At 41.6% G+C, this 21,575-nt stretch overlaps 1 protein-coding gene across 1 annotated transcript in view; it reads right to left on the minus strand.

Annotated features, from left to right (window-relative positions):
• The window catches only part of snd1 (staphylococcal nuclease and tudor domain containing 1), a 952,477-nt gene that overhangs the window by 679,301 nt on the left and 251,601 nt on the right, over positions 1-21,575 (minus strand). The window contains exon 13 of the mRNA XM_063072967.1: positions 12,938-13,048. Within this exon, the coding sequence (XP_062929037.1) occupies positions 12,938-13,048 (111 nt within the window). The remainder of the gene's footprint in view (positions 1-12,937; positions 13,049-21,575) is intronic.

Genomic DNA, 21,575 nt, shown 5'->3' on the forward strand with positions numbered 1-21,575 from the left:
TCCAACACCCACCATTTGTATTCAATTCTTCAAGCAATAAGCAATAATTTTCCAGGAATTTACTAAACCGCCCCCCCCCCCCATATAACGGAACCACAACCTTCCTACAATGTCATTCACTTCTCCAAATAAGCAATACCTTTCTGTTAATTTTGTCAATTACTTGCTGCATCTGCTTGCTAACCTTTGCCACTCATGCAGCCCTTCATCAGGACTGGAAAGGAAGAGAAGTCAGATTAAGATGAACAGCCAATACACACAATATGTGAAGATGGAGAATAACACCCAAATACGCCAGCCTAATGTACGTTTCAAAAAGCCTTAGATTAATTATACAAAATTTTAATTGAAACTGGTGACTGAAGTGGAAAGGTGGGGAAGGAAGCACTTAGCACACTTGCCTTCATCAGTTAGAATACTGAATACAAGAGGTGGAACATCAATGTTTTCCTCTACAGGGCAATAGCAAATGCCACATATGAAGTCCTGCATGCAGTTATGTTTGTTCTGCTACAGGAAGAACATCATTAAACTTAAGAGGATGCCACTGAAAAGGCTTGGGTTATAACAAGAGGCTGGACATGCTAGGACTGTTTTTCTCCAGGAACATAGGAGGATTTGAGGTAACCACAAGTTTATAAAATTATAATGGGCATTTATACAGTGAATAGTCAAAATTTTGCTCCGTCAGGGCAAGGGACTTCAAAACTAAAGGCACAAATTTAAAATAAAAGGAGAAATTTTATAGGAACAGGGGAGGACACAGATAGTGATTATATGGAATGAGGTGCCAATGGAAGCAGAAGAGGCGGTTTAGAAGGCATTTGGAAAATTATATGAATAGGAAAGTCTCAGGAGAATATGGGTCAAATGAAATCAAATGGGACTAGCTCAGTTCAGCAACTTGGTGGACATATACATTAGGCCAAAGGATCTGTTTCAGTCCTGTATATCTCTGATTTGAGATCTCATTCCATAAATGAATCAAGAGTGGAGTGGGGGGAATTTCAATTTCTTGGAGATACTATTTATCTATAAACATTTGCAACTCTTGAATTACACTAAAGCACAACCTGCAAACATCCATTTATCGACATCTTAGATCTATTTTGCTGACATTGAGCAAGGTAATATAAAAAGAATCTTAAAAATGAGAAATTTTAGCCACTCTTGAGGCTTGTTTAGAAAATATTAATCTTCTAGTAACATTCCTCATTGGTAAGTGTATGTCAGTGAGATCCTCCTCCACAGATTTTTAGCTGAGGTTGACAAGGGGAACAAATTGAGAAAGATTGCACTTGAGGATAGGGCGTGACCACATTTATCTGCTGGCATTGTTACAAAGTGACAGTTTTTAGATCAGCATCTCAGCACGTTATAAGGAAATCAATTTCTGTCTCCTCACTGGGGTCAACTCATTGACTGACTGAGCTTTGGTTTCATTTTAGATAATTGTTTATCCCACAACTTTGGTTTAAGCATCGATGCTCTATGAAAGCAAACAAATTCAATTTTCACAGCTGTATGCAACTTCCAGCCAGTATATATCAGAAGCATGGGATAGTAACAAATATTTAATTTTGAAAATGTACATAGAAACCGCCATCCACATCTATTCATTCACCTTATTAATTTGAGCCTGGCTACATCCTACCGAAAACCACGCTCAGCCTTTAAAAAACAAGATATTTCCCCTCCAACAGCCATGGTCAAGGATAGGAGCAAACGGTACAGTAAAGTATTCAATTGGGAGAGTACTAATTATGGTGGAATTATGCAGGAACTCGAAAGAATAAATTGGGAACCAATGTTCTCAGGGAACATTGCAGTAATATGTAGGTTGCTTAGGGAGAACTTGTATGAGGTTCCAAATACATTTGTCCCACTGAGACAGGAAAAGGATGGTAAGGCAAAGAAATCATGATTGACAACAAAGGTGGAACATTTAGTAAAAAGGAAGAAGGAAGTAAAGATCAGATAGGGCTCTTGAGAGTTATAAGTTAGCCAGGAAGGAGCTTAAGAAAGCATACAGGGGACACCTGATGGCCTTAAAACGAAAGTAGGGTTAAGGAAAACTTAAGGAAGACATCATACACATATTTGAATCAGAATCAGGTTTATTATCACTGGCATGTGATGTGAAATTTGTTAACTTAGCAGCAGCAGTTCAATGCGATACAGGATATATCAAAAAAAAATGAAATAAAAATAATAAAGTAAATCAATTACAGTATACGTATATTGAATAAATTTTAAAAAGTGCAAAAAACAGAAATACTGCATAGTAAACAAAAAAGTGAGGTAGTGTCCAAGGGTTCAATGTCCATTTAGGAATCAGATGTCAGAACGGAAAAAGCTGTTCCTGAATCGCTGAGTGTGAGCCTTCAGGATTCTGTACCTCCTACCTGATGGTAACAGTGAGAAAAGGGCATTCCTTGGGCGCTGGTGGTCGTTGATAATGGAAGCTGCCTTTCTGAGACACTGACCCTTGAAGATGGCCTGGGTACTTTGTTGGCTAGTAACCCAAGTTGGAGCTGACCAAATTTACAATCCTCTGCAGCTTCTTTCGGTCCTGTGCAGTAGTCCGCCATACCAGACAGTGATGCAGCCTGTCAGAGTGCTCTGCAGAGTACATCTGTAGAAGTTTTTAGAGTATACTTGTTGACATACCAAATCTCTTCAAACTCCTAATGAAGTATAGCCACTGTGCTGCCTGCTTTATAACTACATCGATATTTTGGGACCAGGTTAGATCCTCAGAGATCTTGACACCCAGGAACTTGAAACTGCTCACTCTCTCCATTTCTGATCCCTCTATCAGAATTGGTGTGTGTTCCTTCATTTTACCCTTTTGGAAGTCCTCAATCAGGTATGTCATCTCACTGACGTTGAGTGCCAGGTGGATGCTGCAGCACCATTGCACTAGCTGGAATATTTCACTCCTGTATGCCCTCTCATCACCAACTGAGATTCTACCAACAATGGTTGTATCATCAGCAAATTTATAGATGGTATTTCAGCTATGCCTTGCCACACAGTCATTGGTATATATAGAGTAGAGCAGTGGGCTCTACTAATCTCTATACTTTAATTTTCATAGCTATACTATTCCGTCTCCCACTTTCAATTTATGTTGAAAATTCAAGGGGATAAACCAGGTGTCATTAAAATAAGCCAACCATTAAGTTCCGTCCAGTAGTGAATTGTAGCATAAATGGACTGTGTCCAGACATGGAAAACTGGGAAGACAGACAGTGAAGAGACAGAAATGCTCAAGGTCAATTAGTGAAAAGAACCAAAAAGTTTAAGCTCCATCTTAAAAGTGTTACTTTAGATTTCCAGCATCTACAGAATTTCTTGTGTTTTTGAAATTTTGACTGGACAGTTTGATAGTTCATCAAAAGATTACATTATCTCGCCTATTACTGGTGGTTCTCCAACACTCTACAAATACTCTCCCCTCCAGAACTCTTCAAGTCCAGGTATGACTTACAGAAGGCCATCATGAGTGCATGTAGTTGTGGCAGGGGTTGCATCCATTACTTCTCATGAAGCATCTTTCAAGAGAGTGAACCCTCACAAGGCATCAGGCCTTGATGGTGTACTCGGCAGGGCGATGGGGCTGTTCATGTTTTGGTCACTACTCATACAATGTAGAGTTATAGCAATATGCTGGTGAATTGTGTTTAGAAACAAAAGATGGTGTTTAATCCAGTTAATGTAAAATAATGCATTTTTGAACCACTGATAGGATGGAACATACAGTAGATCATGTATGAGAGAGCCCAAGGAGATACTGGGGAAGAGAGGAACTTTGATATATAAATCCAAAGAACTTAAACGCAGCAGCAAAGACAGATAACATGAGAAAAAGAAAGAAGGTATGTGGGACACCGACCATCATTAGTTGGGCACTGAATGTAAAAGCAACAAGATTATGTTCCAATTTCTCAGCAGGTTATTGCATGCATTTCTGATCGCCATCACTCTTGGAAAGATGAGATTACACTGAGGAAAGTGCAGAGGAGATACATCAAGTTTCCCATGGATGTTGCAGTTTGGTTAGAAGTGACTGGAGAGGAAGTTAAGATCACACACAATTGAAGTACGTAAAATTATAAGTACAGATAGGGTATGAAATTTCCGCTGCACAAATTTTTCCCCATATCAGAGATAGGGAAAACAAAAGGGTACAGATTTAAGGTAAGATGCCATAACTTATATCTTAGGGAAACCTTGTTCATGCAGAGTGTGGCAAGTAGGTAAAACACACTGCTCATCAGAGAGATCTGTGCAGAGTCACTGACCTGACTAGAGGCAGGACAAGCACTTAAATCAGCTTGGGATGGAAGACTCTGCACCAAGTGCTCAGAAATGGGATCAATACACACTGATTGTTGTGAACATGTCAGGGGCCAAGTAGCCTGATTATGAATCAGAGACTCCAAAACTGTATTTACTAGACCAAAATGTAATTGCATCTTAAAAATAGCTAGATGAAAAATCACATTCAGAAAATATATTTGCGCAGGTAGCCAAATGCCAAGTATTGAAAACAGTCAGGATAAATGCATCTTTTTCAGGTTGGTAAGCTGTAACTGGAGAAGTGCCAGACCCCCATCTAATTACACTACATTAATGGCTTAAATAAAGGACATAAATATACTACCACCAAATCTGCTGATAGAAAATCACTATGTGAGACAGACAAAAATAGCTGTAGACAGGTTAAGTAACTGGGTTCAATGCATTTTCTTCCATGTCTGGACACAAAGAGCTGCAGTTTGCCACCTTATAGTTACCGAAAATGGCTTAACATGCAGAATTGCAAAGTTAGCAGTTTATATGGGTGTAACACCCTGGTTAAGATTTTAACTGCAATGCTAGTTAATTTTAGCAGTTCCGTAAGAGAAGTCTCTTCTGCTTTTAGCCTGTTTGGGTTTGAGCTAAAGATAAGGGGATATATTCTTCAAATTAGGAACATTGTACCAGCCAATCAGGATGGTGAAATTAGGAGAAAGTTCTGGAGAATGTTGGACGGCAATGTTTTTTGTGAAGGACACGTATGGGCTGAGGTCTTTTTGGCAAGAGCTGGGAGAAGACAGTGGGGAAGATGGCTGAGGATGCCATCCCTGTTGCACAAGGTGCTTCAAGGAGGAAGGATCAATACTCCCATGGAGGAGCTCGTTTGATCAAGATGGATTTCAAGTAACATTTGGAAAGTGGTGTGTGCTTTCATGCAGACTGTGAGTTCAGCACATCAGTTAAAGACAACTTCTAGATGAGTTACAACTTATGTGAACATTTGGATTGGATTAACGATAATGGGCCCTTTTGATTTTTAGAAACATAGAAAACATACAGCACACAAACCTGTGCCAATCATGTCCCTCCCTTAGAACTACCTAGGCTTTACCCATATCTCTCTCTTTTTCTAAGCTCCACGTAGCCATCCAGGAGGATCTTAAAAGACCTTATCGTTTCTGCCTTCACCACCGCCGCTGGCAGCCCATTCCACGCACTCACCACTCTCTGCGTAAAAAACTTAACCGACATCTCCTCTGTACTAACTTCCAAGCACCTTAAAACTATGCCTTCTTTTTTCTTTGATTCTTTTTCCTACTAACTGTTCGGTAAAGCTGAAATTAGTAAATATACTTCCTTTACAATTGTATGCAATGTACGATCTGTTATTTTTTGTACACGGCTAATTGCATGGCGATAGTATTCACGCAGATCAGAGCTTGGCTAGTTGAGACATCTCAACTTCCTGGTTTTGGTGGGACGCATATCACACCAACCCTAGACATCCAGAAGCAACCTGATTTTCCCAATCTACCTGCATATGCAAGTCCCCCATGACTAGAGTGATATTGCCCTTTTTTTTCACATGCCTTTTCTATACCCCTTTGTAATTTGTATCATCAGTAAATTTATAGATGGTATTGGAGCTATGCCTAGCCACAGAATCATGTGTATATAGAGAGTAGAGCAGTGGGCTAAGCATACACCCCTGAGGTGCGCCATTGTTGATTGTCAGTGAGGAAGATATGTTATCACCAATCCACACAGATTGTGGTCTTCCGGTTAGGAAGTTGAGGATCCAATTGCAGAGGGAGGTACAGAGGCCCAGGTTCCGCAACTTCTCAATCAGGATTATGGGAATGATGGTATTAAATGCTGAGCTATAGTCGATGAACAGCATCCTGATATATGTGTTTGTGTTGTCCAGGTGGTCTAAAGCCATGTGGAGGACCATTAAGATTGCATCTGCTGTTAACCTATTGTGACGATAGGCAAATTGCAATGGGTCCAGGACCTTACTGAGACAGGAGGTCAGTCTAGTCATGACCAATCTCTCAAAGCATTTCATCACTGTCAATGTGAGTGCTACCAGGCAATAGTCGTTAAGGCAGCTCACACTATTCTTCTTAGGCACTGATATAATTGTTGCCTTCTTGAAGCAGGTGGGAACTTCCACACAATAGCAGTGAGAGGTTGAAAATGTCCTTGAATACTCCTGCTAGTTGGTTGGCACAGGTTTTCACAGCCTTACCTGGTACTCCATCGGGCCCTTCCCCCTTGCGAGGCTTCACTCTCTTTAAAGACAGCCTAACATCGGCCTCTAAGACAGAGGTCACAGGGTCAACAGAAAGATGACTAGAGTGAAGGGAGGACTGGTCAGGGATAAAGGGGGAACAGCAAAACATTTGCCATCCTCGGTACTACTTCTGTAGCCAGGGAGGTCATAAAGATCATTGTCAATGCTCCCGCAATTTTGTTCCTCACTTCCTGTTGTACCTTGGGTACATCCTAACTGTTCACAGGGACTTACCTATCTTGATGTTTTTAAGAAGCTCCTGAGTTATAAGGTAGCCAGGAAGGAGCTTGAGAAGGGACTTAGGAGAGCTAAAGGGGACATGAAGGCCTTGGGGGAGGTCCTTATGAATACTTTGCTTCACTGTTCACCGGGAAGAGTCAGAATCTGAACCAGGTTTATTATCACCAGCATGTGACGTGAAATTTGTTAACTTAACAGCAACCGTTCAATGCAATACAGAATCTAGCACAGAGAGAAAAAAAAACATAATAATAACAAGTAAATCAATTACATATATTGAATAGATTTTAAAAATGTGCAAAAACAGAACGACTGTATATTTTAAAAAGTGAGGTAGTGTCCAAAGCTTCAATGTCCATTTAGGAATCGGATGGTAGAGGGGAAGAAGTTGTTCCTGAATCGCTGAGTGTGTGCCTTCAGGCTTCTGCATCTCCTACCTGATGGTAACAGTCAGAAAAGTGCATGCCCTGGGTGCTGGATGTCCTTAATAATGGACGCTGCCTTTCTGAGACACCGCTCCATAAAGATGTCCTGGGTACTTTGTAGGCTAGATGGAGCTGACTAGATTTACAACCTTCTGCAGCTTCTTTTGGTCCTGTGCATTAGCCCTTCCATACCAGACAATGATGCAGCCTGTCAAAATACTCTTCACGGTACAACTGTAAAAGTTTTTGAGTATATTTGTTGACACGCCAAACCTCTTCAAACATAGAAACATAGAAAACCTACAACACAATACAGGCCCTTCCACCCACAATGCTGTGCCGAACAAATCTGTACCTTAGAACTACCTAGGCTCACCCATAAGCCCTCTATTTTTCTAAGCTCCATGTATCCATCCAGGAGTCTCTTAAAAGACCCTACCGTTTCCACCTCCACCGGCAGCCCATTCCACGCACTCACCACTCTCTGTGCAGAAAACTTAACCCTGACATCTCCTCTGTACCTACTTCCAAGAACCTTAAAACTATGCCCTCTCGTGCTAGCTATTTCAGCCCTGGAAAGAAAACCTCTGACTACCCACACAAATAATAGAGTATAGCCGCCGTCTTGCTTTCTTTATGACTACATTGATATGTTGGGACCAGGTTAGATCCTCGGAGATCTTGACACCCAGGAACTTGAAGCTGCTCTCTCTCTCTCCCCGTCTGATCACTCTATGAGGATAGGTATGTGCTCCTTCATCTTACTCTTCCTGAAGTCCACGATCAACTCTTTCCTCTTACTGGCGTTGAGTGTCAGATTGTTGCTGCGGCACCATTCCACTAGTTGGCATACTTCACTCCTGTGTGCCCTCGTCACCACCTGAGATTCTACCAATAATGGTTGTATTGTCAGCAAATTTGTAGATAGTATTTAAGCTATGCCTAGCCACACAGTCATGTGTGTATAGAGCATAGAACAGTGAGCTAAACACATACCCCTGAGGTGTGCCAGTGTTGATCGTCAGCAAGGAGGATACGTTATCACCAATCCGCACAGACTGTAGTCTTCTGGTTAGAAAGTCGAGGATCCAAATGAGAGGGAGTTAGAGAGGCCCAGGTTCTGCAACTTCTCAATCAGGATTGTGGGAATGATGGTTTTCAATGCTGAGCTATAGTCGATGAACAAAATCCTGATGTAGGTATTTATGTTGTCTAGGTGGTCTAAAGCCGTGTGGAGAGCCACTGAGATGGCATCTGCCATTGACCTATTGTGGCGACAGGCAAACTGCAATGGGTCCATTAAGAGGGACAATATGAGGTCACCGTAGAAGAGGCTAGTGTGCAGAAGCATGTCAAGGGAAGAAAGGAGCAGTGTTGGAGCTTTTGAAAAAACATCAGGATAGACCAGTCCCAGGGGCCAGAATCGATAAAACCCAGGTTAGTACAGTAAACAAGAAAAGAGATTACTGGGGTGTTGACAATGATCTTTCTATCCTCCCTGCCCACAGAAGTGGCACTAGAAGACGGGAGGATGGCAAATGTGCCATTGTTCAAGAAACTTGAAGTAGGTGTGGAGTTTCTGGATTTTATTAAGGTCTTTGACAAATTTCCCCATGGTAAACTAATCCGGAAAATTTGGAAACTTGGCTTCTTGGATTCAGAATTAGTTTTCCCACAGAAGGCAACGAGTGGTAGTAGATGGAGCATATTCTGGCTGCTGGTCAGTGGCTCGTGTTATTCTGCAGTGTCCTGTTCTGGTACCCCACATATTATTTTTTAATATAACTGATTCAATGAAGAAGTGGAAAAGTGGGTTAATAATTTGCAGATGACACAAAGATTGGTGGTGATGTGGAGCATGTAGAACGCTGTCATAAGACACAACAGGATATAGACAGGATGCAGAATTGTGCAGAGAAGTGGTAAGCAGAAATCAATTATGACAGGCAAATGGGTAGCTAGCACCTCTTCACCCTGGATGGCAATGGCCAATATCATAGCACATCCATTTAAGCTGAATGGAGGAAAATTGGAGAGGTTTCTTTACACAGATAGTCCGTGAGCCAGGACCCCAAATTTGGGCTACTGGTACCATCTGGGGAGTGATTTTTGGCAAGGGTATACACCCCTAGTGCTAGAAAATATGTGATAGCACTGCAGCCAGCAGTGGTAGCTTTCTGTGCATCCCCCAAGGACATTGCCCCCGACCTGATGAAGGTACATGAGATTGGTGAGCAACACTATGCAACCTTCAAGGATGAGAGACTAGAGAAAGACCCACTAACAAAGAAATTTCACGACTCAATGAAAACCAAAAAGCTGAAAACATTCAGTGATATGTGTAACGTTACATACCTCGTGGGTACCTTGTGAGCATGATGTAACGGTCTTGTGATAGTGGAGTGTAATTTTCCCACCAGTGTGAGGTCACGTGATGACATGTTTCCAACAGGTATAAAGGGGAACCCTGTTGTGACACAGTTAGGTTTTCAGCTTAGTTTGTCAGTTACTCCGTTATGCTGCGTATTCGTCTCATGATGCAATTTCGTTTTGAAGTGGAGTTCTACTTTCTATTGTATCGTTGTGCCAGCAGTTTCCCCAATCGCTGCCAGCTTTGTTTGGTGTACCTAGGATTTACCTTTACACTAGTATTGGAGAGTGAAGACCTTACTAAAGTACTGGAACCTTGAAGGATCAAATAAAGTTGGAGTCGTTTGCCAGTTTAATAAAGGATCGAGCTTATTCAGCATTCGTCCAGAAATGGTGACCTGTATCTGAGATAACTCCTGCAAGAGCAGGAAAGTTGTGCAGTGTTCACTCGCCAGAAAAAGGGTCAGTTCCTTTAAGCCATTTTATTTCCTTTGTCATTAATCCTTTGGAAAATCAGCAGTAACGTCACGTCTTCGAAGAAATCCATTTCCAGTGAAGTCTCTCCTTATTGACTGTGTAAATCACTTGGACTTTCGGATTTACCCTTTTAAGAACTGTTCCAGAGTTGCCGTACAGCAGTTAACTTCCGGTTAAGTTAGTCGTAGGAGTACTTTTATTAAATTCTGCTCAACAATAGAAAAATGTTTTTTTATAAAACCTGACTCAATTGATAATTCATTGTTGCCGGTCACGTGACAGTAAGAAGAGAGAAGTGAAATCAAATGGGAGGGCGATCATCTCGAAAGCAGACGGGTCTTTGTTTGGACGCATCATAGTGATGGGACAAGGGCGCAGTGTACGTATGGAGGATATCCTTTCTCATCCCCTTGGACCATTGCCCTAGGCCCTGTCCACACCAGAAGGATCGCTGAGAAAGACAAGTGCCCTAAAACTTTGGACCAGCAACAAGGAAACTCAGTTCACATTCTTAGAGTTGGGTCAGGAATCGGACCTCTCCCCAGAACTGATGGACAAACTGGAGGCATTTACATGTTTCCTGTATGCCCCAAAAGCATCAACCACCAAGGTCAATGAGCTCAGGTGTCACCTTTTCTGTGCCAAAGAAGGTGAAATCAAAAGTCATCAACTCCCACCATGCAAGGACTGCTTAACAAAACATGCACAGTGAGCCAGCTGCCAGGCTGGTATATGGAGAAGATGTTTGGAGAAGGACCCACAAGTGCCAAGCCCTGTTGGCAGAGGATGGAAGATGGAGAGAGACGAGGAAGCTAAACAGTTGGTGGTGCACTGAATGGAAGGCCAGCCAGCACCCGATGCCGTCCTGGATCTACTGGCCTGTAACCGTCCAAAAAAATGTTTGCTCCCAGTAGCCTCAGGTGTACTGAAATGTGTAGACCGGCAGATTGTGATAACCAGGCATCCACCTCAGACAGCGTGGAAAGTTCAGATGAAGATGTGGAAGACACGGAAGACGTGGAAAACTATTATGATTATAAATAGGTTATGAAAGTATGGAAAGCGGTCTTTGATTAAATATATTCATTTTACAACGAAATGGGGCCTAGGTCATGGTCGCATGGAACTCCGCATTTGAATTATTGTAGTGTAATTCTATATGCTATGACAAAAGCTTAAGATTGGTTTGATTTGATACAACAATATGGAAAATATCATGACATTGATAAAACTCCAGAAATCTCTCCAAATGAGGTTTTTTTTTTACCTTTTAGGGTGTGGGGTATCATTTTCTGCTGTACTGATGTTAATATGGAATATATACAAAAAGTCATTACTTATTTGAAGTAATAAAGCTACCACTGGTGCAATGCTATCACGTATTTTCTAACACTGGAGATGTATACCTTGCCAAAAATCACCATGAGCATTATTCCCCTCAGATGGTACCGACCAACCCTACTGGCTCACAGACTAAGAGAATGATAGGTGCCTAAAACCTATTGTTGGGGGTAGTAGCAGAGGCTAAAATTAGGTACGTCTAAGAGACTCTCAAGACAGGCACATGGCTATAAGAAGAATGGAGGGTTATGGGCTAAGTAGGAGGGAAGGGTTAGATTGATCATGTGGTATGTTTATACAGGCCAGGTCAGGTCAAAATCATGGGCTAAAGGACCCTGAATGTGCTGTATTATTCTGTAATCATCAAATAAATGGAAGTAATTTAAAAGTACAAATAGAACTAACTTTGGTGATCACATTTGGGATGTGCCATTTTACTTACAAGGAAGTCTGCACAGTGTAGGAAGAGGTAATGTGATTATGTGAAAGATAAACTGCTGCTCACGAACTCATCAGGAGTTAGAACATAAAAAATCCACAGCATATCACAGGCCCGTCGGTTCACACTATGGTGCCGACCATGTATCTTCCTCCAGAGCCTGTCCAGAATTTCCCTACTGCTTAGCCCTCTATTTTTCTGAGCTCCATGCACCTATCTAAGGGTCTAGTCTCTTAAAAGATACAGTATCTGCCTCTACCACCTTCACTGGCAGTGCATTCCACGCACCCACTACTGTGTTCTAGTCTTCTTTCAGCTTTCTCTCCCAAATGACAGCAGCCACCAATCTTGCCCCCATTAATATTAAATAATATTTAAAACATTTTAGGATCAATACAAGAGGTTGAAACAAAATAATTAGGTACATTATTCGCTTTCTCAAACCCTGATATGATGCAATCGCTTTACCAAGGTATTTTTGCAATGTGTTATTACTATTTCAAACATTTCTCTTCACTCTACAATTAGCATCTGAGCTTTTAACTGTTCTTTCCTAAAATCTCCCCACTTATCTGAACATGCAACACTTGGATCAAACATTTAGTCACTGGTCCCATTGCCCCCTTCAGTGTCAATTGTTTGATTACTAACTGACAACCTTCACCACATCGTTTCAAACACAGACATTGTTCCTTGCAATACTTCATTAATGAAAGACACGGCAGTGAACAGACAGTTAAAAATCAGATTGTTCTTGAGAACTGTTTCAATCTCTGTGGATCCACACCAAGATAGCATCAAAATCTTCACAATTCTGAAGTCTATGCACATAAGTAACGAATCACGTTATTAAGCAGAGAGAAGATCAAAAACTACAACCTCTTCAAGTGCATTATTTCAACATAAGTACTCTTACATTAAATTACATACCATATTTAAATATCAGTTACATTTTTTTAAATGAAGGTTACATTTTCATATCATTAGTTCCCATATAAAAAAAGTTCATGCTTTTTTTTCCCAAAATTCCAGTTGTCATATTACCTGGCCTCTGCAGCAAGTAGCTCATCATAGTGAGAAGAACGTTGATCATCATCTTGTCGATAACGGATAACTGTGGCAAGGCCTTTACTCACTAAGGCTTCCGCAATGTTACTGAAAAAGGACAGAAACATTTACTCATAAATCATACATATATGAGGGCTGAAACACCAGTACAAATAAAATATCATGGACTTAGTTATTCCAAAGTTAATTTTGCAGTGATTTTTTTTCCCTCAAAAGCCAATTTTCTCAACTTTAAGGTTGCAGGTTCAGTCACAGCTCCTACTGTTAAGCATTTATCTACGCTATCCTTCTTAAATTCTTAATTTATCGATACATATTACAGGATATAGATACAAATGATGATTTATGCTATGGATGGTATCGACACAAACAAATTAAGCAAAGGATTTCCAGATATATGCTCTAATGATAAACAAAACATCTGCAGAATTTTTTTTTCCAGATTGGGAATCTGGGCTTTGATTTAAACTGTTAAAGGGAGTCACAGTGATACAGTGTCAGTGTCAGAGACTGATCAGTTCAGCCCTGATATAACCATACAACCATATAACAATTACAGCACGGAAACAGGCCATCTCGGCCCTTCTAGTCCTTGCCAAACTCTTACTCTCACCTCGTCCCACCGACCTGCACTCAGCCCATAACCCTCCATTCCTTTCCTGTCCATATAGCTATCTAATTTAACTTTAAATGACAACATCAAACCTGCCTCTACCACTTCTGCTGGAAGCTCGTTCCACACAGCCACCACTCTCTGAGTAAAGAAGTTCCCCCTCATGTTACCCCAAAACTTCTGCCCTTTAACTCTCAACTTATGTCCTCTTGTTTGAATCTCCCCCACTCTCAATGAAAAAAGCCTATCCACGTCAACTCTGTCTATCCCCCTCATAATTTTAAATACTTCTATCAAGTCCCCCCCTCAACCTTCTACATTCCAAAGAATAAAGACCCAACTTGTTCAACCTTTCTCTGTAACTTGGGTGATGAAACCCAGCCAACATTCTAGTAAATCTTCTCTGTACTCTCTCTATTTTGTTGACATCTTTCCTATAATTTGTTGACCAGAACGGTACACAATACTCCAAATTTGGCCTCACCAATGCCTTCTACAATTTCAACACTACATCCCAACTCCTATAATTAATGCTCTGATTTATAAAGGCCAGCATACCAAAAGCTTTCTTCACCACCCTACCCACGAGATTCCACTTTCAGGAAACTATGCACCATTATTCCTAGATCCCTCTGTTCTACTGCATTCTTCAATGACCTACCATTTACCATGTATGTCCTATTTTGCTTAGTCCTACCAAAATGTAGCACTTCATATTTATTAGCATTAAACTCCATCTGCCATCTTTCAGCCCACTCTTCTAACTGGCCTAAATCTCTCTTCAACCTACCAGGAACATAAAGTTTCTGTACTGTCAAAATTTCACCTTTAAATGACCTCCATTTCTCTATTACATTCTTCCCATAAAACAAATTGTCCCAATCCACTCCTTCTAAATCCTTTTGCATTTCCTCAAAGTTAGCCTTTCTCTAATCAAAGATCTCAACCGTGGGTCCAGACCTAGCCTTCTCCATAATTATATTGAAACTAATAGCATTGTGATCACTGGACCTGAAGTGCTCCCCAACACAAATCTCTGTCACCTGACCTATCTCATTCCCTAACAGGAGATCCAACACTGCCCCTTCTCTAGTTGGTACCTCTATGTATTGCTGCAAAAAAACTAACCTGTACATATTTTACAAACTCCAAACCATCTAGCCCTTTAACAGTATGGGCTTCCCATTCTATGTGTGGAAAATTAAAATCACCCACAATCACAACCTTGTGCCTACTACTAATATCTACTATCCCCTTACAAATTTGCTCCTCCAATTCTCACTCCCCGTTTGGTGGTCTATAATACACTCCTATAAGTGTTACTACACCTTTCCCATTCCTCAATTCCACCCAAATAGCCTCCCTAGACGAGCCCTCTAATCTATCCTGCCAGAGCACCGCTGTAATATTTTCTCTGACAAGCAATGCAACACCTCCCCCTCTTGTCCCTCCAGGAATATTTAGTTGCCAATCACACCCCTCCTGCAACCATGTTTCACTAATAGCTACAACATCATACTTCCAGGTATCAATCTATGCTCTAAGCTCATCCACCTTTCTTATAATGCTCCTCGCATTAAAATAAATGCGTTTAAGAAATTTTCCACTTCTTACTCTCCGTTTATCACTAACGGCGCAAACAACTTTACTATTTTCTTTTTCTTCCTTCTCCCCTACATCTGTTCCTACATTCTGGTTCCCTGCCCCCCCCCCCCATGTATCTACGTTTGTAGTTTAAATCCACTGGAGCTTCTCTTGCAAACCTACCTGCAAGAATATTTGTCCCCATCCAGTTCAGATGTAAACCGTCCCCCCGGAACAGGTCCCACCTTCCCTGGAAAACTGCCCAATTATCTATAAATCTGAAGCCCTCACTCCTGCACCATGTCTTCAGCCACGTGTTGATCTGCACTATCTTACTATTTCTAAACCTGCCTGCACGTGGCACTGGTAGCAATCCTGAGATTGCTATCCTGGAGGTGCTGTCCTTTAACTTGGCGCCTAACTCCCTAAACTCACCTTCAGGACCTCCTTACTCTTCCTACCCATGTCATTGGTCCCTACATGGACCACGACATCCGGCCGCTCACCCTCCCTCTTGAGAATACTGAGAACACAATCCGAGATATCGCAGACCTTGGCACCAGGGAGGCAACAGACCATCCAGGATTCCTGCTCTCTTCCACAGAACCTCTTATCTATCTCCCTAGCTATCGAATCCCCTATCACTACTGCTCTCCTCTTTTCCCTCCTTCCCTTCTGAGCTGAGGGTCCCGTCTTGGTGCCAGAGACGCAACCACTGCAACTTGTCCCTGGTAGGTCATCCCCATCAACAGTATCCAAAACGATGTACTTATTATTGGTGGGAACGGCCACAGGGGTGCTCTGCTCATTTTGTCTATTCCCCTTTCCTCTCCTGACAGTCACCCAGCTACCTGTCTCCTGACTCTTAGGGGTGACTATCTCCCTGTAACTCCTCTCTAATTTCTGCCTCTGCCTCCCGAATGATCTTGTGCATTGTCTGTGTAGTTTGTATGTTCTCCCTATGACCTGGAGGGATTCTTTCAGTTGCATTGTTTTCCTTTCATATCCCAAGACATGCTGGTTGAAAGGCTAATTGTTGGAAGATTAACAGTAAATTGGTGATTGGTGTTCAGTGCAGAGCTGATGGGCTGAAGGGCCCGTTCCTTTGTTGTATCCTCCACTCCAGTCCAAAGTGCCATGGTAAAAGATAGTCCCAAAAGGTTCATCAGTTATTTCAAGACTGAAAAGGTGACTAGGGAGAAACTAGATCCTTTCAAAGAGCATCTGGGCTGTCTACGTGTGGAATTGCAGGAGACAGTCAGGAATTTTAATGTTTATTTCTCTTCAGTGTTTACTGAATATCATACAGTTTCAAGAAAAAGTTTGTGAACCCTTTGTAAATCAAATGCTAAAGCATCAGAACAACATTCAGAATGACCACAGTTCACCTTTTTTGCAGAGTAAATGAGGAACATTATCTTAGAAGTATGTAATAAGTGACTGCAAAGACAGACCAGATTTGCAGGTTCATTGAAGATGAATACCATTTCTTTTAACACAGTGGATTTTCAGAATTTTGGCCTTTAATCCATATCTTTATATTTACACCCAGATACATCTTATCGTTTACATACACAAAACTTTTGTGGAAATATAAAGCACAAAATATGAATACTTAAATTTAACAGATCTCTGCAGCATGCAAGCGTTGTTATTCCAGTTACATTGACTCAGATTAAAAGTTGATGCAACTGATTCAAATATTTTTAAAACACATTTTTTTTAAAAATCCATTGTAATACATGGAGGCTTTATAGCATTCTGCAAAGGGTCCTCTATTCCTCTGTATTTATTTAGTATCCTTCCATTTACAGGTTGAACACCCCTTATTCAAAAATCCAAACTCCTATAACCACCAAAATCAAAATTTTGAGTGCTGACATGACAAATAGAAAATTTAACAAGGCACAAGCAGAAAATTCCACAAGGCACTGGGAAGGTTCCCAAGCGACGTACAGGTCTCTATGCAGCACAGACAGTTCTGTGAAAAGACCTCACACAAGCTGCGCGGGGTTCTGCTGGCACCTGTTTTCAGCAGTCGTCATAGACAGACCACGCGTTACTCACAGTGATTACCATGTGCTCTGCACTTATTCTTTGCTCTCTATTGTGAAGATCTTGTTGAAAATGTCAAAAAAGCCTGCAGATACCCATGGGGAATAGTGAAAAGAAAACAAGCATTTATGGTCATCTATAACAGAGAAATTCAAGTTGTTGGAAAAACTCGACAACGATGTAAGTGACAAGCATCTGACAGTGTTGGAATACAAAAGCCCAAACGCACATACCACTCGACACAAAGACAACTTATATCTCATTATTTTAAGGCTATTGAACCATCCGCCAGTACAAGATAAATTCTTGACCTCACAATCTACCTCATCATGGCCTTGAGTCACTGTCTACCTTCTCTGCACACACTGAAACTCTTACACTTTATTCTGCATTCTATAAACATAAGATTCTGTAGATGCTGGAAGCTTGCTCTTGAACCAGAAGTGACAACTTCACTCAACCCAAACACTGAACTGTTCCCACAACTTAATGACTTATCTCACTTTCAAGGACTTTTCATTTCATGCTTTTGATATTTATTGCTTATGTATTATTATATTTTCCCTTTTTATATTTGTAATTTGTTCTTTCGCAAATTGGTTGTCCATCTTGTGTGCAGTTTTTCATGAATTCTATCATGTTTCTTTGTAAATACCCACAAGAAAATGAATCTCAGGGTTGTATATGGTGACCTACATGTACCTCGATAATAAATTTACTTTGAACTTCTGTGCATCTTTTGCTCCACTGTGAAGACTTCAAGTGTATGCCTACCCTATAGAAACTTTAATTTTCTCTTCGAAACTCCATAGATGCTATCCAACTTGCTGTGTTCCTCTGGCATTTTACATGTGGATTCTGCATTCTGCTATTGTTTTCTCTTGTACTACCTCAATTAACTGTTTTAATGAAATGATTTGTACAGAAAGCAAGCAAAATAAGTTTTTCATAGTACCTTTGCACATGTGACAATAATAAACTGATCACCAATTACTCTGGACTTCCTAACAACTACTTTACATCATTCTCCAATTACTCTCAGTTCCCTTAGGTCGATATATTGTCATTAACCTTAATAAGCTCTTCAGTATAACTTTCACTGAGGCGCATGTGTCTGACAACCAAGTCCAACTCCTGGCCTTCTCGTGTGGCTTAGCCTCTAAGCCCGGCAGAACTGTTTCTACTGACAGGAGAAGGGGCGAAGGCGGGTCCTGGCGCCTTAAAACCAGTGCTTCGGGTAGATGGAGCAACTCAGCCTGGGAGGGCAGTCCACCCAAGAGAGGGAAAACTCTGATTTCAAACCTCTGCTGCCTTGTGACCATACCCACTTATGGGAAAGGCTTCCGGAGTAAACCCTGAGGGCAAATCCGGAGCTGGAGTCCCTAAGGCAGTCCAACCCTACTTTCAACCTCGCTCTGGCAACTCCTGCGATATCACTAGTGCCAAGCTGTATCGGCCCTTGCTCTTCCCTTGGACAACATCGGTGGCATGGAGAGGGGAGACTTGCTGCTTGGGCAACTGCCGGTCTTACATACAACCTTGCCCAGGCCTGCACCCTGGAGAGACTGAAGCAAGACTTTCCAGGCGCAGATCCATGGTTTTGCGAGACTAATGGATGCCATAACTTCTATTACATAATTACATATTACATATACAACTGAATTAAAATCGGGCCAGAGTTTCTGTTTACCAAAGCATAGCCTACCAAAGAGTTCAAGCATTTTGGACTGCTTCAGCACAGCATTGGAGACAGTTCAAAACTATTTTCAAGAACCAAGCTTCTGGAAGGTTGGGTGGGGGTGGGGGGGGGAAGGAGTCCACAGATTTTAAAGCTGTCAGAATGACCAGAGCCTCAAAATGTTTGCAAACATTTTACATCAACGTTCAGGTCATGGCAAATATTAAAACATAGAACCACAACGAAGAATCAATCATGGAAACCAACTTAAGTAAAAGAAAACAGAATAATTGATTTTTGCTCAGAAGCCAATGCCTTAAATTCATTTGAACAGAAACTATTATACTTGTCATGGAGCCAAGCATCACAGAAATAAACACAGACCATCCAATTTCTGCGCATAACAGAAATACTCCCTGGTAACATCCTGATAAATACAAACGTGTATTTCCTGCACCCTCTCCAGTGCAATCACAACCTTCCTATACTCTGGTTACAAGGACTGTGCATAGTACTCAACATGTGGCAAAACGAATGCTTCATTAAGTTCTTTGAGTTTAAGTTCAGTGTGGGAACTGCCCAGTGAACTTAAAGGGAGCACGAAAACAGGGATGCGACCAAATGAATTTTGGTCTCTCAGAATTTCCAGATAATAGGATAGCAGTGTATTACTGTCAATGATCTTCTCTGTTGTTGTACTAAGGATCCTAAAATATACAATTAGGCTACACCAATGTTGTAACAAGTAATGGAATTAGGACAGTTGACCAAAAGCATAGTCAAAAGTTGAAATGTTTCACGTATTGAAGGAGGAAAGAAGTTGAGGTAAAAAGGGGGAGATTTTTTTTTTAGAATAGTACAGCACATTACAGGCCCTTCAGCCCACAGTGTTGCGCCGACCCTCAAACCCTGCCTCCTACATAACCGCCCACCTTAAATTCTTCCATATACCTGTCTAGTAGTCTCTTAAACTTCACTAGTGGATCTGTCCCCACCACTGACTCAGGCAGTGCATTCCACGCACCAACCACTCTCTGAGTAAAAAACCTTCCTCTAATATCCCCCTTGAACTTCCCACCCCATACCTTAAAGCCATGTCCTCTTGTATTGAGCAGTGGTGCCCTGGGGAAGAGGCACTGGCTATCCACTCTATCTATTCCTCTTATTATCTTGTACACCTCTATCATGTCTCCTCTCATCCTCCTTCTCTCCAAAGAGTAAAGCTTGGGAATCCTGCCAACTAAAAACAAGCTTGCCAATGCTGAAGAGCCAAATGATCCAAAAATCTTATGCCCTCCCTCCTACACCAACTCCTTAGCCGCATATTAAACAGTATAATCTTCCTAGTTCTGGCCTCACTAGCACACTGCACAGGTAGCAACCCTGAGATCACAACCCTGGAGGTCCTGGCTTTTAAATTAGCACCCAACTCCCTGAACACCCTATGCAGAACCTCATCACTTGCCCTACCCATATCATTGGTATCTACATGGACTACGACTTCTGGCTGTTCACCCTCCCACTAGAGATTGGTATCCCTCTCTTGTGGCATAGGCAGCATGGAGAAGTAGACAGCCATCTGCTTCTTCTTGTTGACACTGAAGAGCTGACACCTCCTCGCTGTCTTGAGATGTGATTCTGTATCATTTGTCATTCACAGTTGCATACAGAATATTCTCCTGTAGCTTTGCTCTGTACTCCACCTTCCTCCGTTCATGAACTATGAAACTAATGAGACTATTTTTGTTACTGACTTTGGTCAGGAAGCTCCTCCACTGCCTCACCATCTGTGTGCCTGTGATACCTTGCAACTCATGACCAGTCTCTTCACCCCGTAGAGATCTTTCACTATTCTTGTTAGAGTTCTCCCTGTATGTGTCAAACACAACATCTATTCTGTTACTCTGACTGCCTTCCCTCAGAGCCATACCCTGATTCTGCAAGGTTGTGTCTAAAGTAGCTTTATTTGTTTTTCTCAGCGATCCTTCTGGTGTGGACAGGGCCCAGGGCAATGGTCCAAGGGGATGAGAAAGGATATCCTCCATACATAGACTGTGCCCTTGTGCCATCACTATGATGCATCCAAACAAAGACCTGCCTGCTTTCAAGATGATTCCCCTCCCATTTGATTTCACTTCTCTCTTCTTACACATATCACTGAATGTTTTCAGCTTTTTGGTTTTCATTGGGTCATGGAATTTCTTTGTTGGTGGGTCTTCCTCAAGTCTCTCATCCTTGCATAGCATTGCTCACCAATCTCATATGCCTTCATCAGGTCGGAGGCAATGTCCTTGGGGGCTGCACAGAAAGTTAACACCGCCGCAACGCTATCGCCTATTTTCTAGCACTAGGGGTGTATACCTTGCTGAAAATCACTATAAGAATTATTTCCCCCATATGGTACCAGTGGCCCAAATTTGGAGTCCTGGCTCACAGACTAACTCAGACAATGGGCTCAAATAAATAATGTGTTTAATTTTAATGAAAAGGTTAATTTGAATGTTGTTCCTTCTTTCCGCGTCTTGTGACGCATAAAGTGGCAACCTTGCTACTTCTTTAGCATTTTTGCCTGTATTTTTGTTTACAAGACCTAGGTGCTAGCTCAACACTCAACCCAGCACGGACGGAAAGCATGTAAAGGGGCAGCCAGATTCAAACGTGGGACCATTTGCCTCAAAGTCTAG

The sequence above is a fragment of the Mobula hypostoma genome, chromosome 20, assembly GCF_963921235.1.
Source record: "Mobula hypostoma chromosome 20, sMobHyp1.1, whole genome shotgun sequence".
Lineage (NCBI taxonomy): Eukaryota > Metazoa > Chordata > Chondrichthyes > Myliobatiformes > Myliobatidae > Mobula > Mobula hypostoma.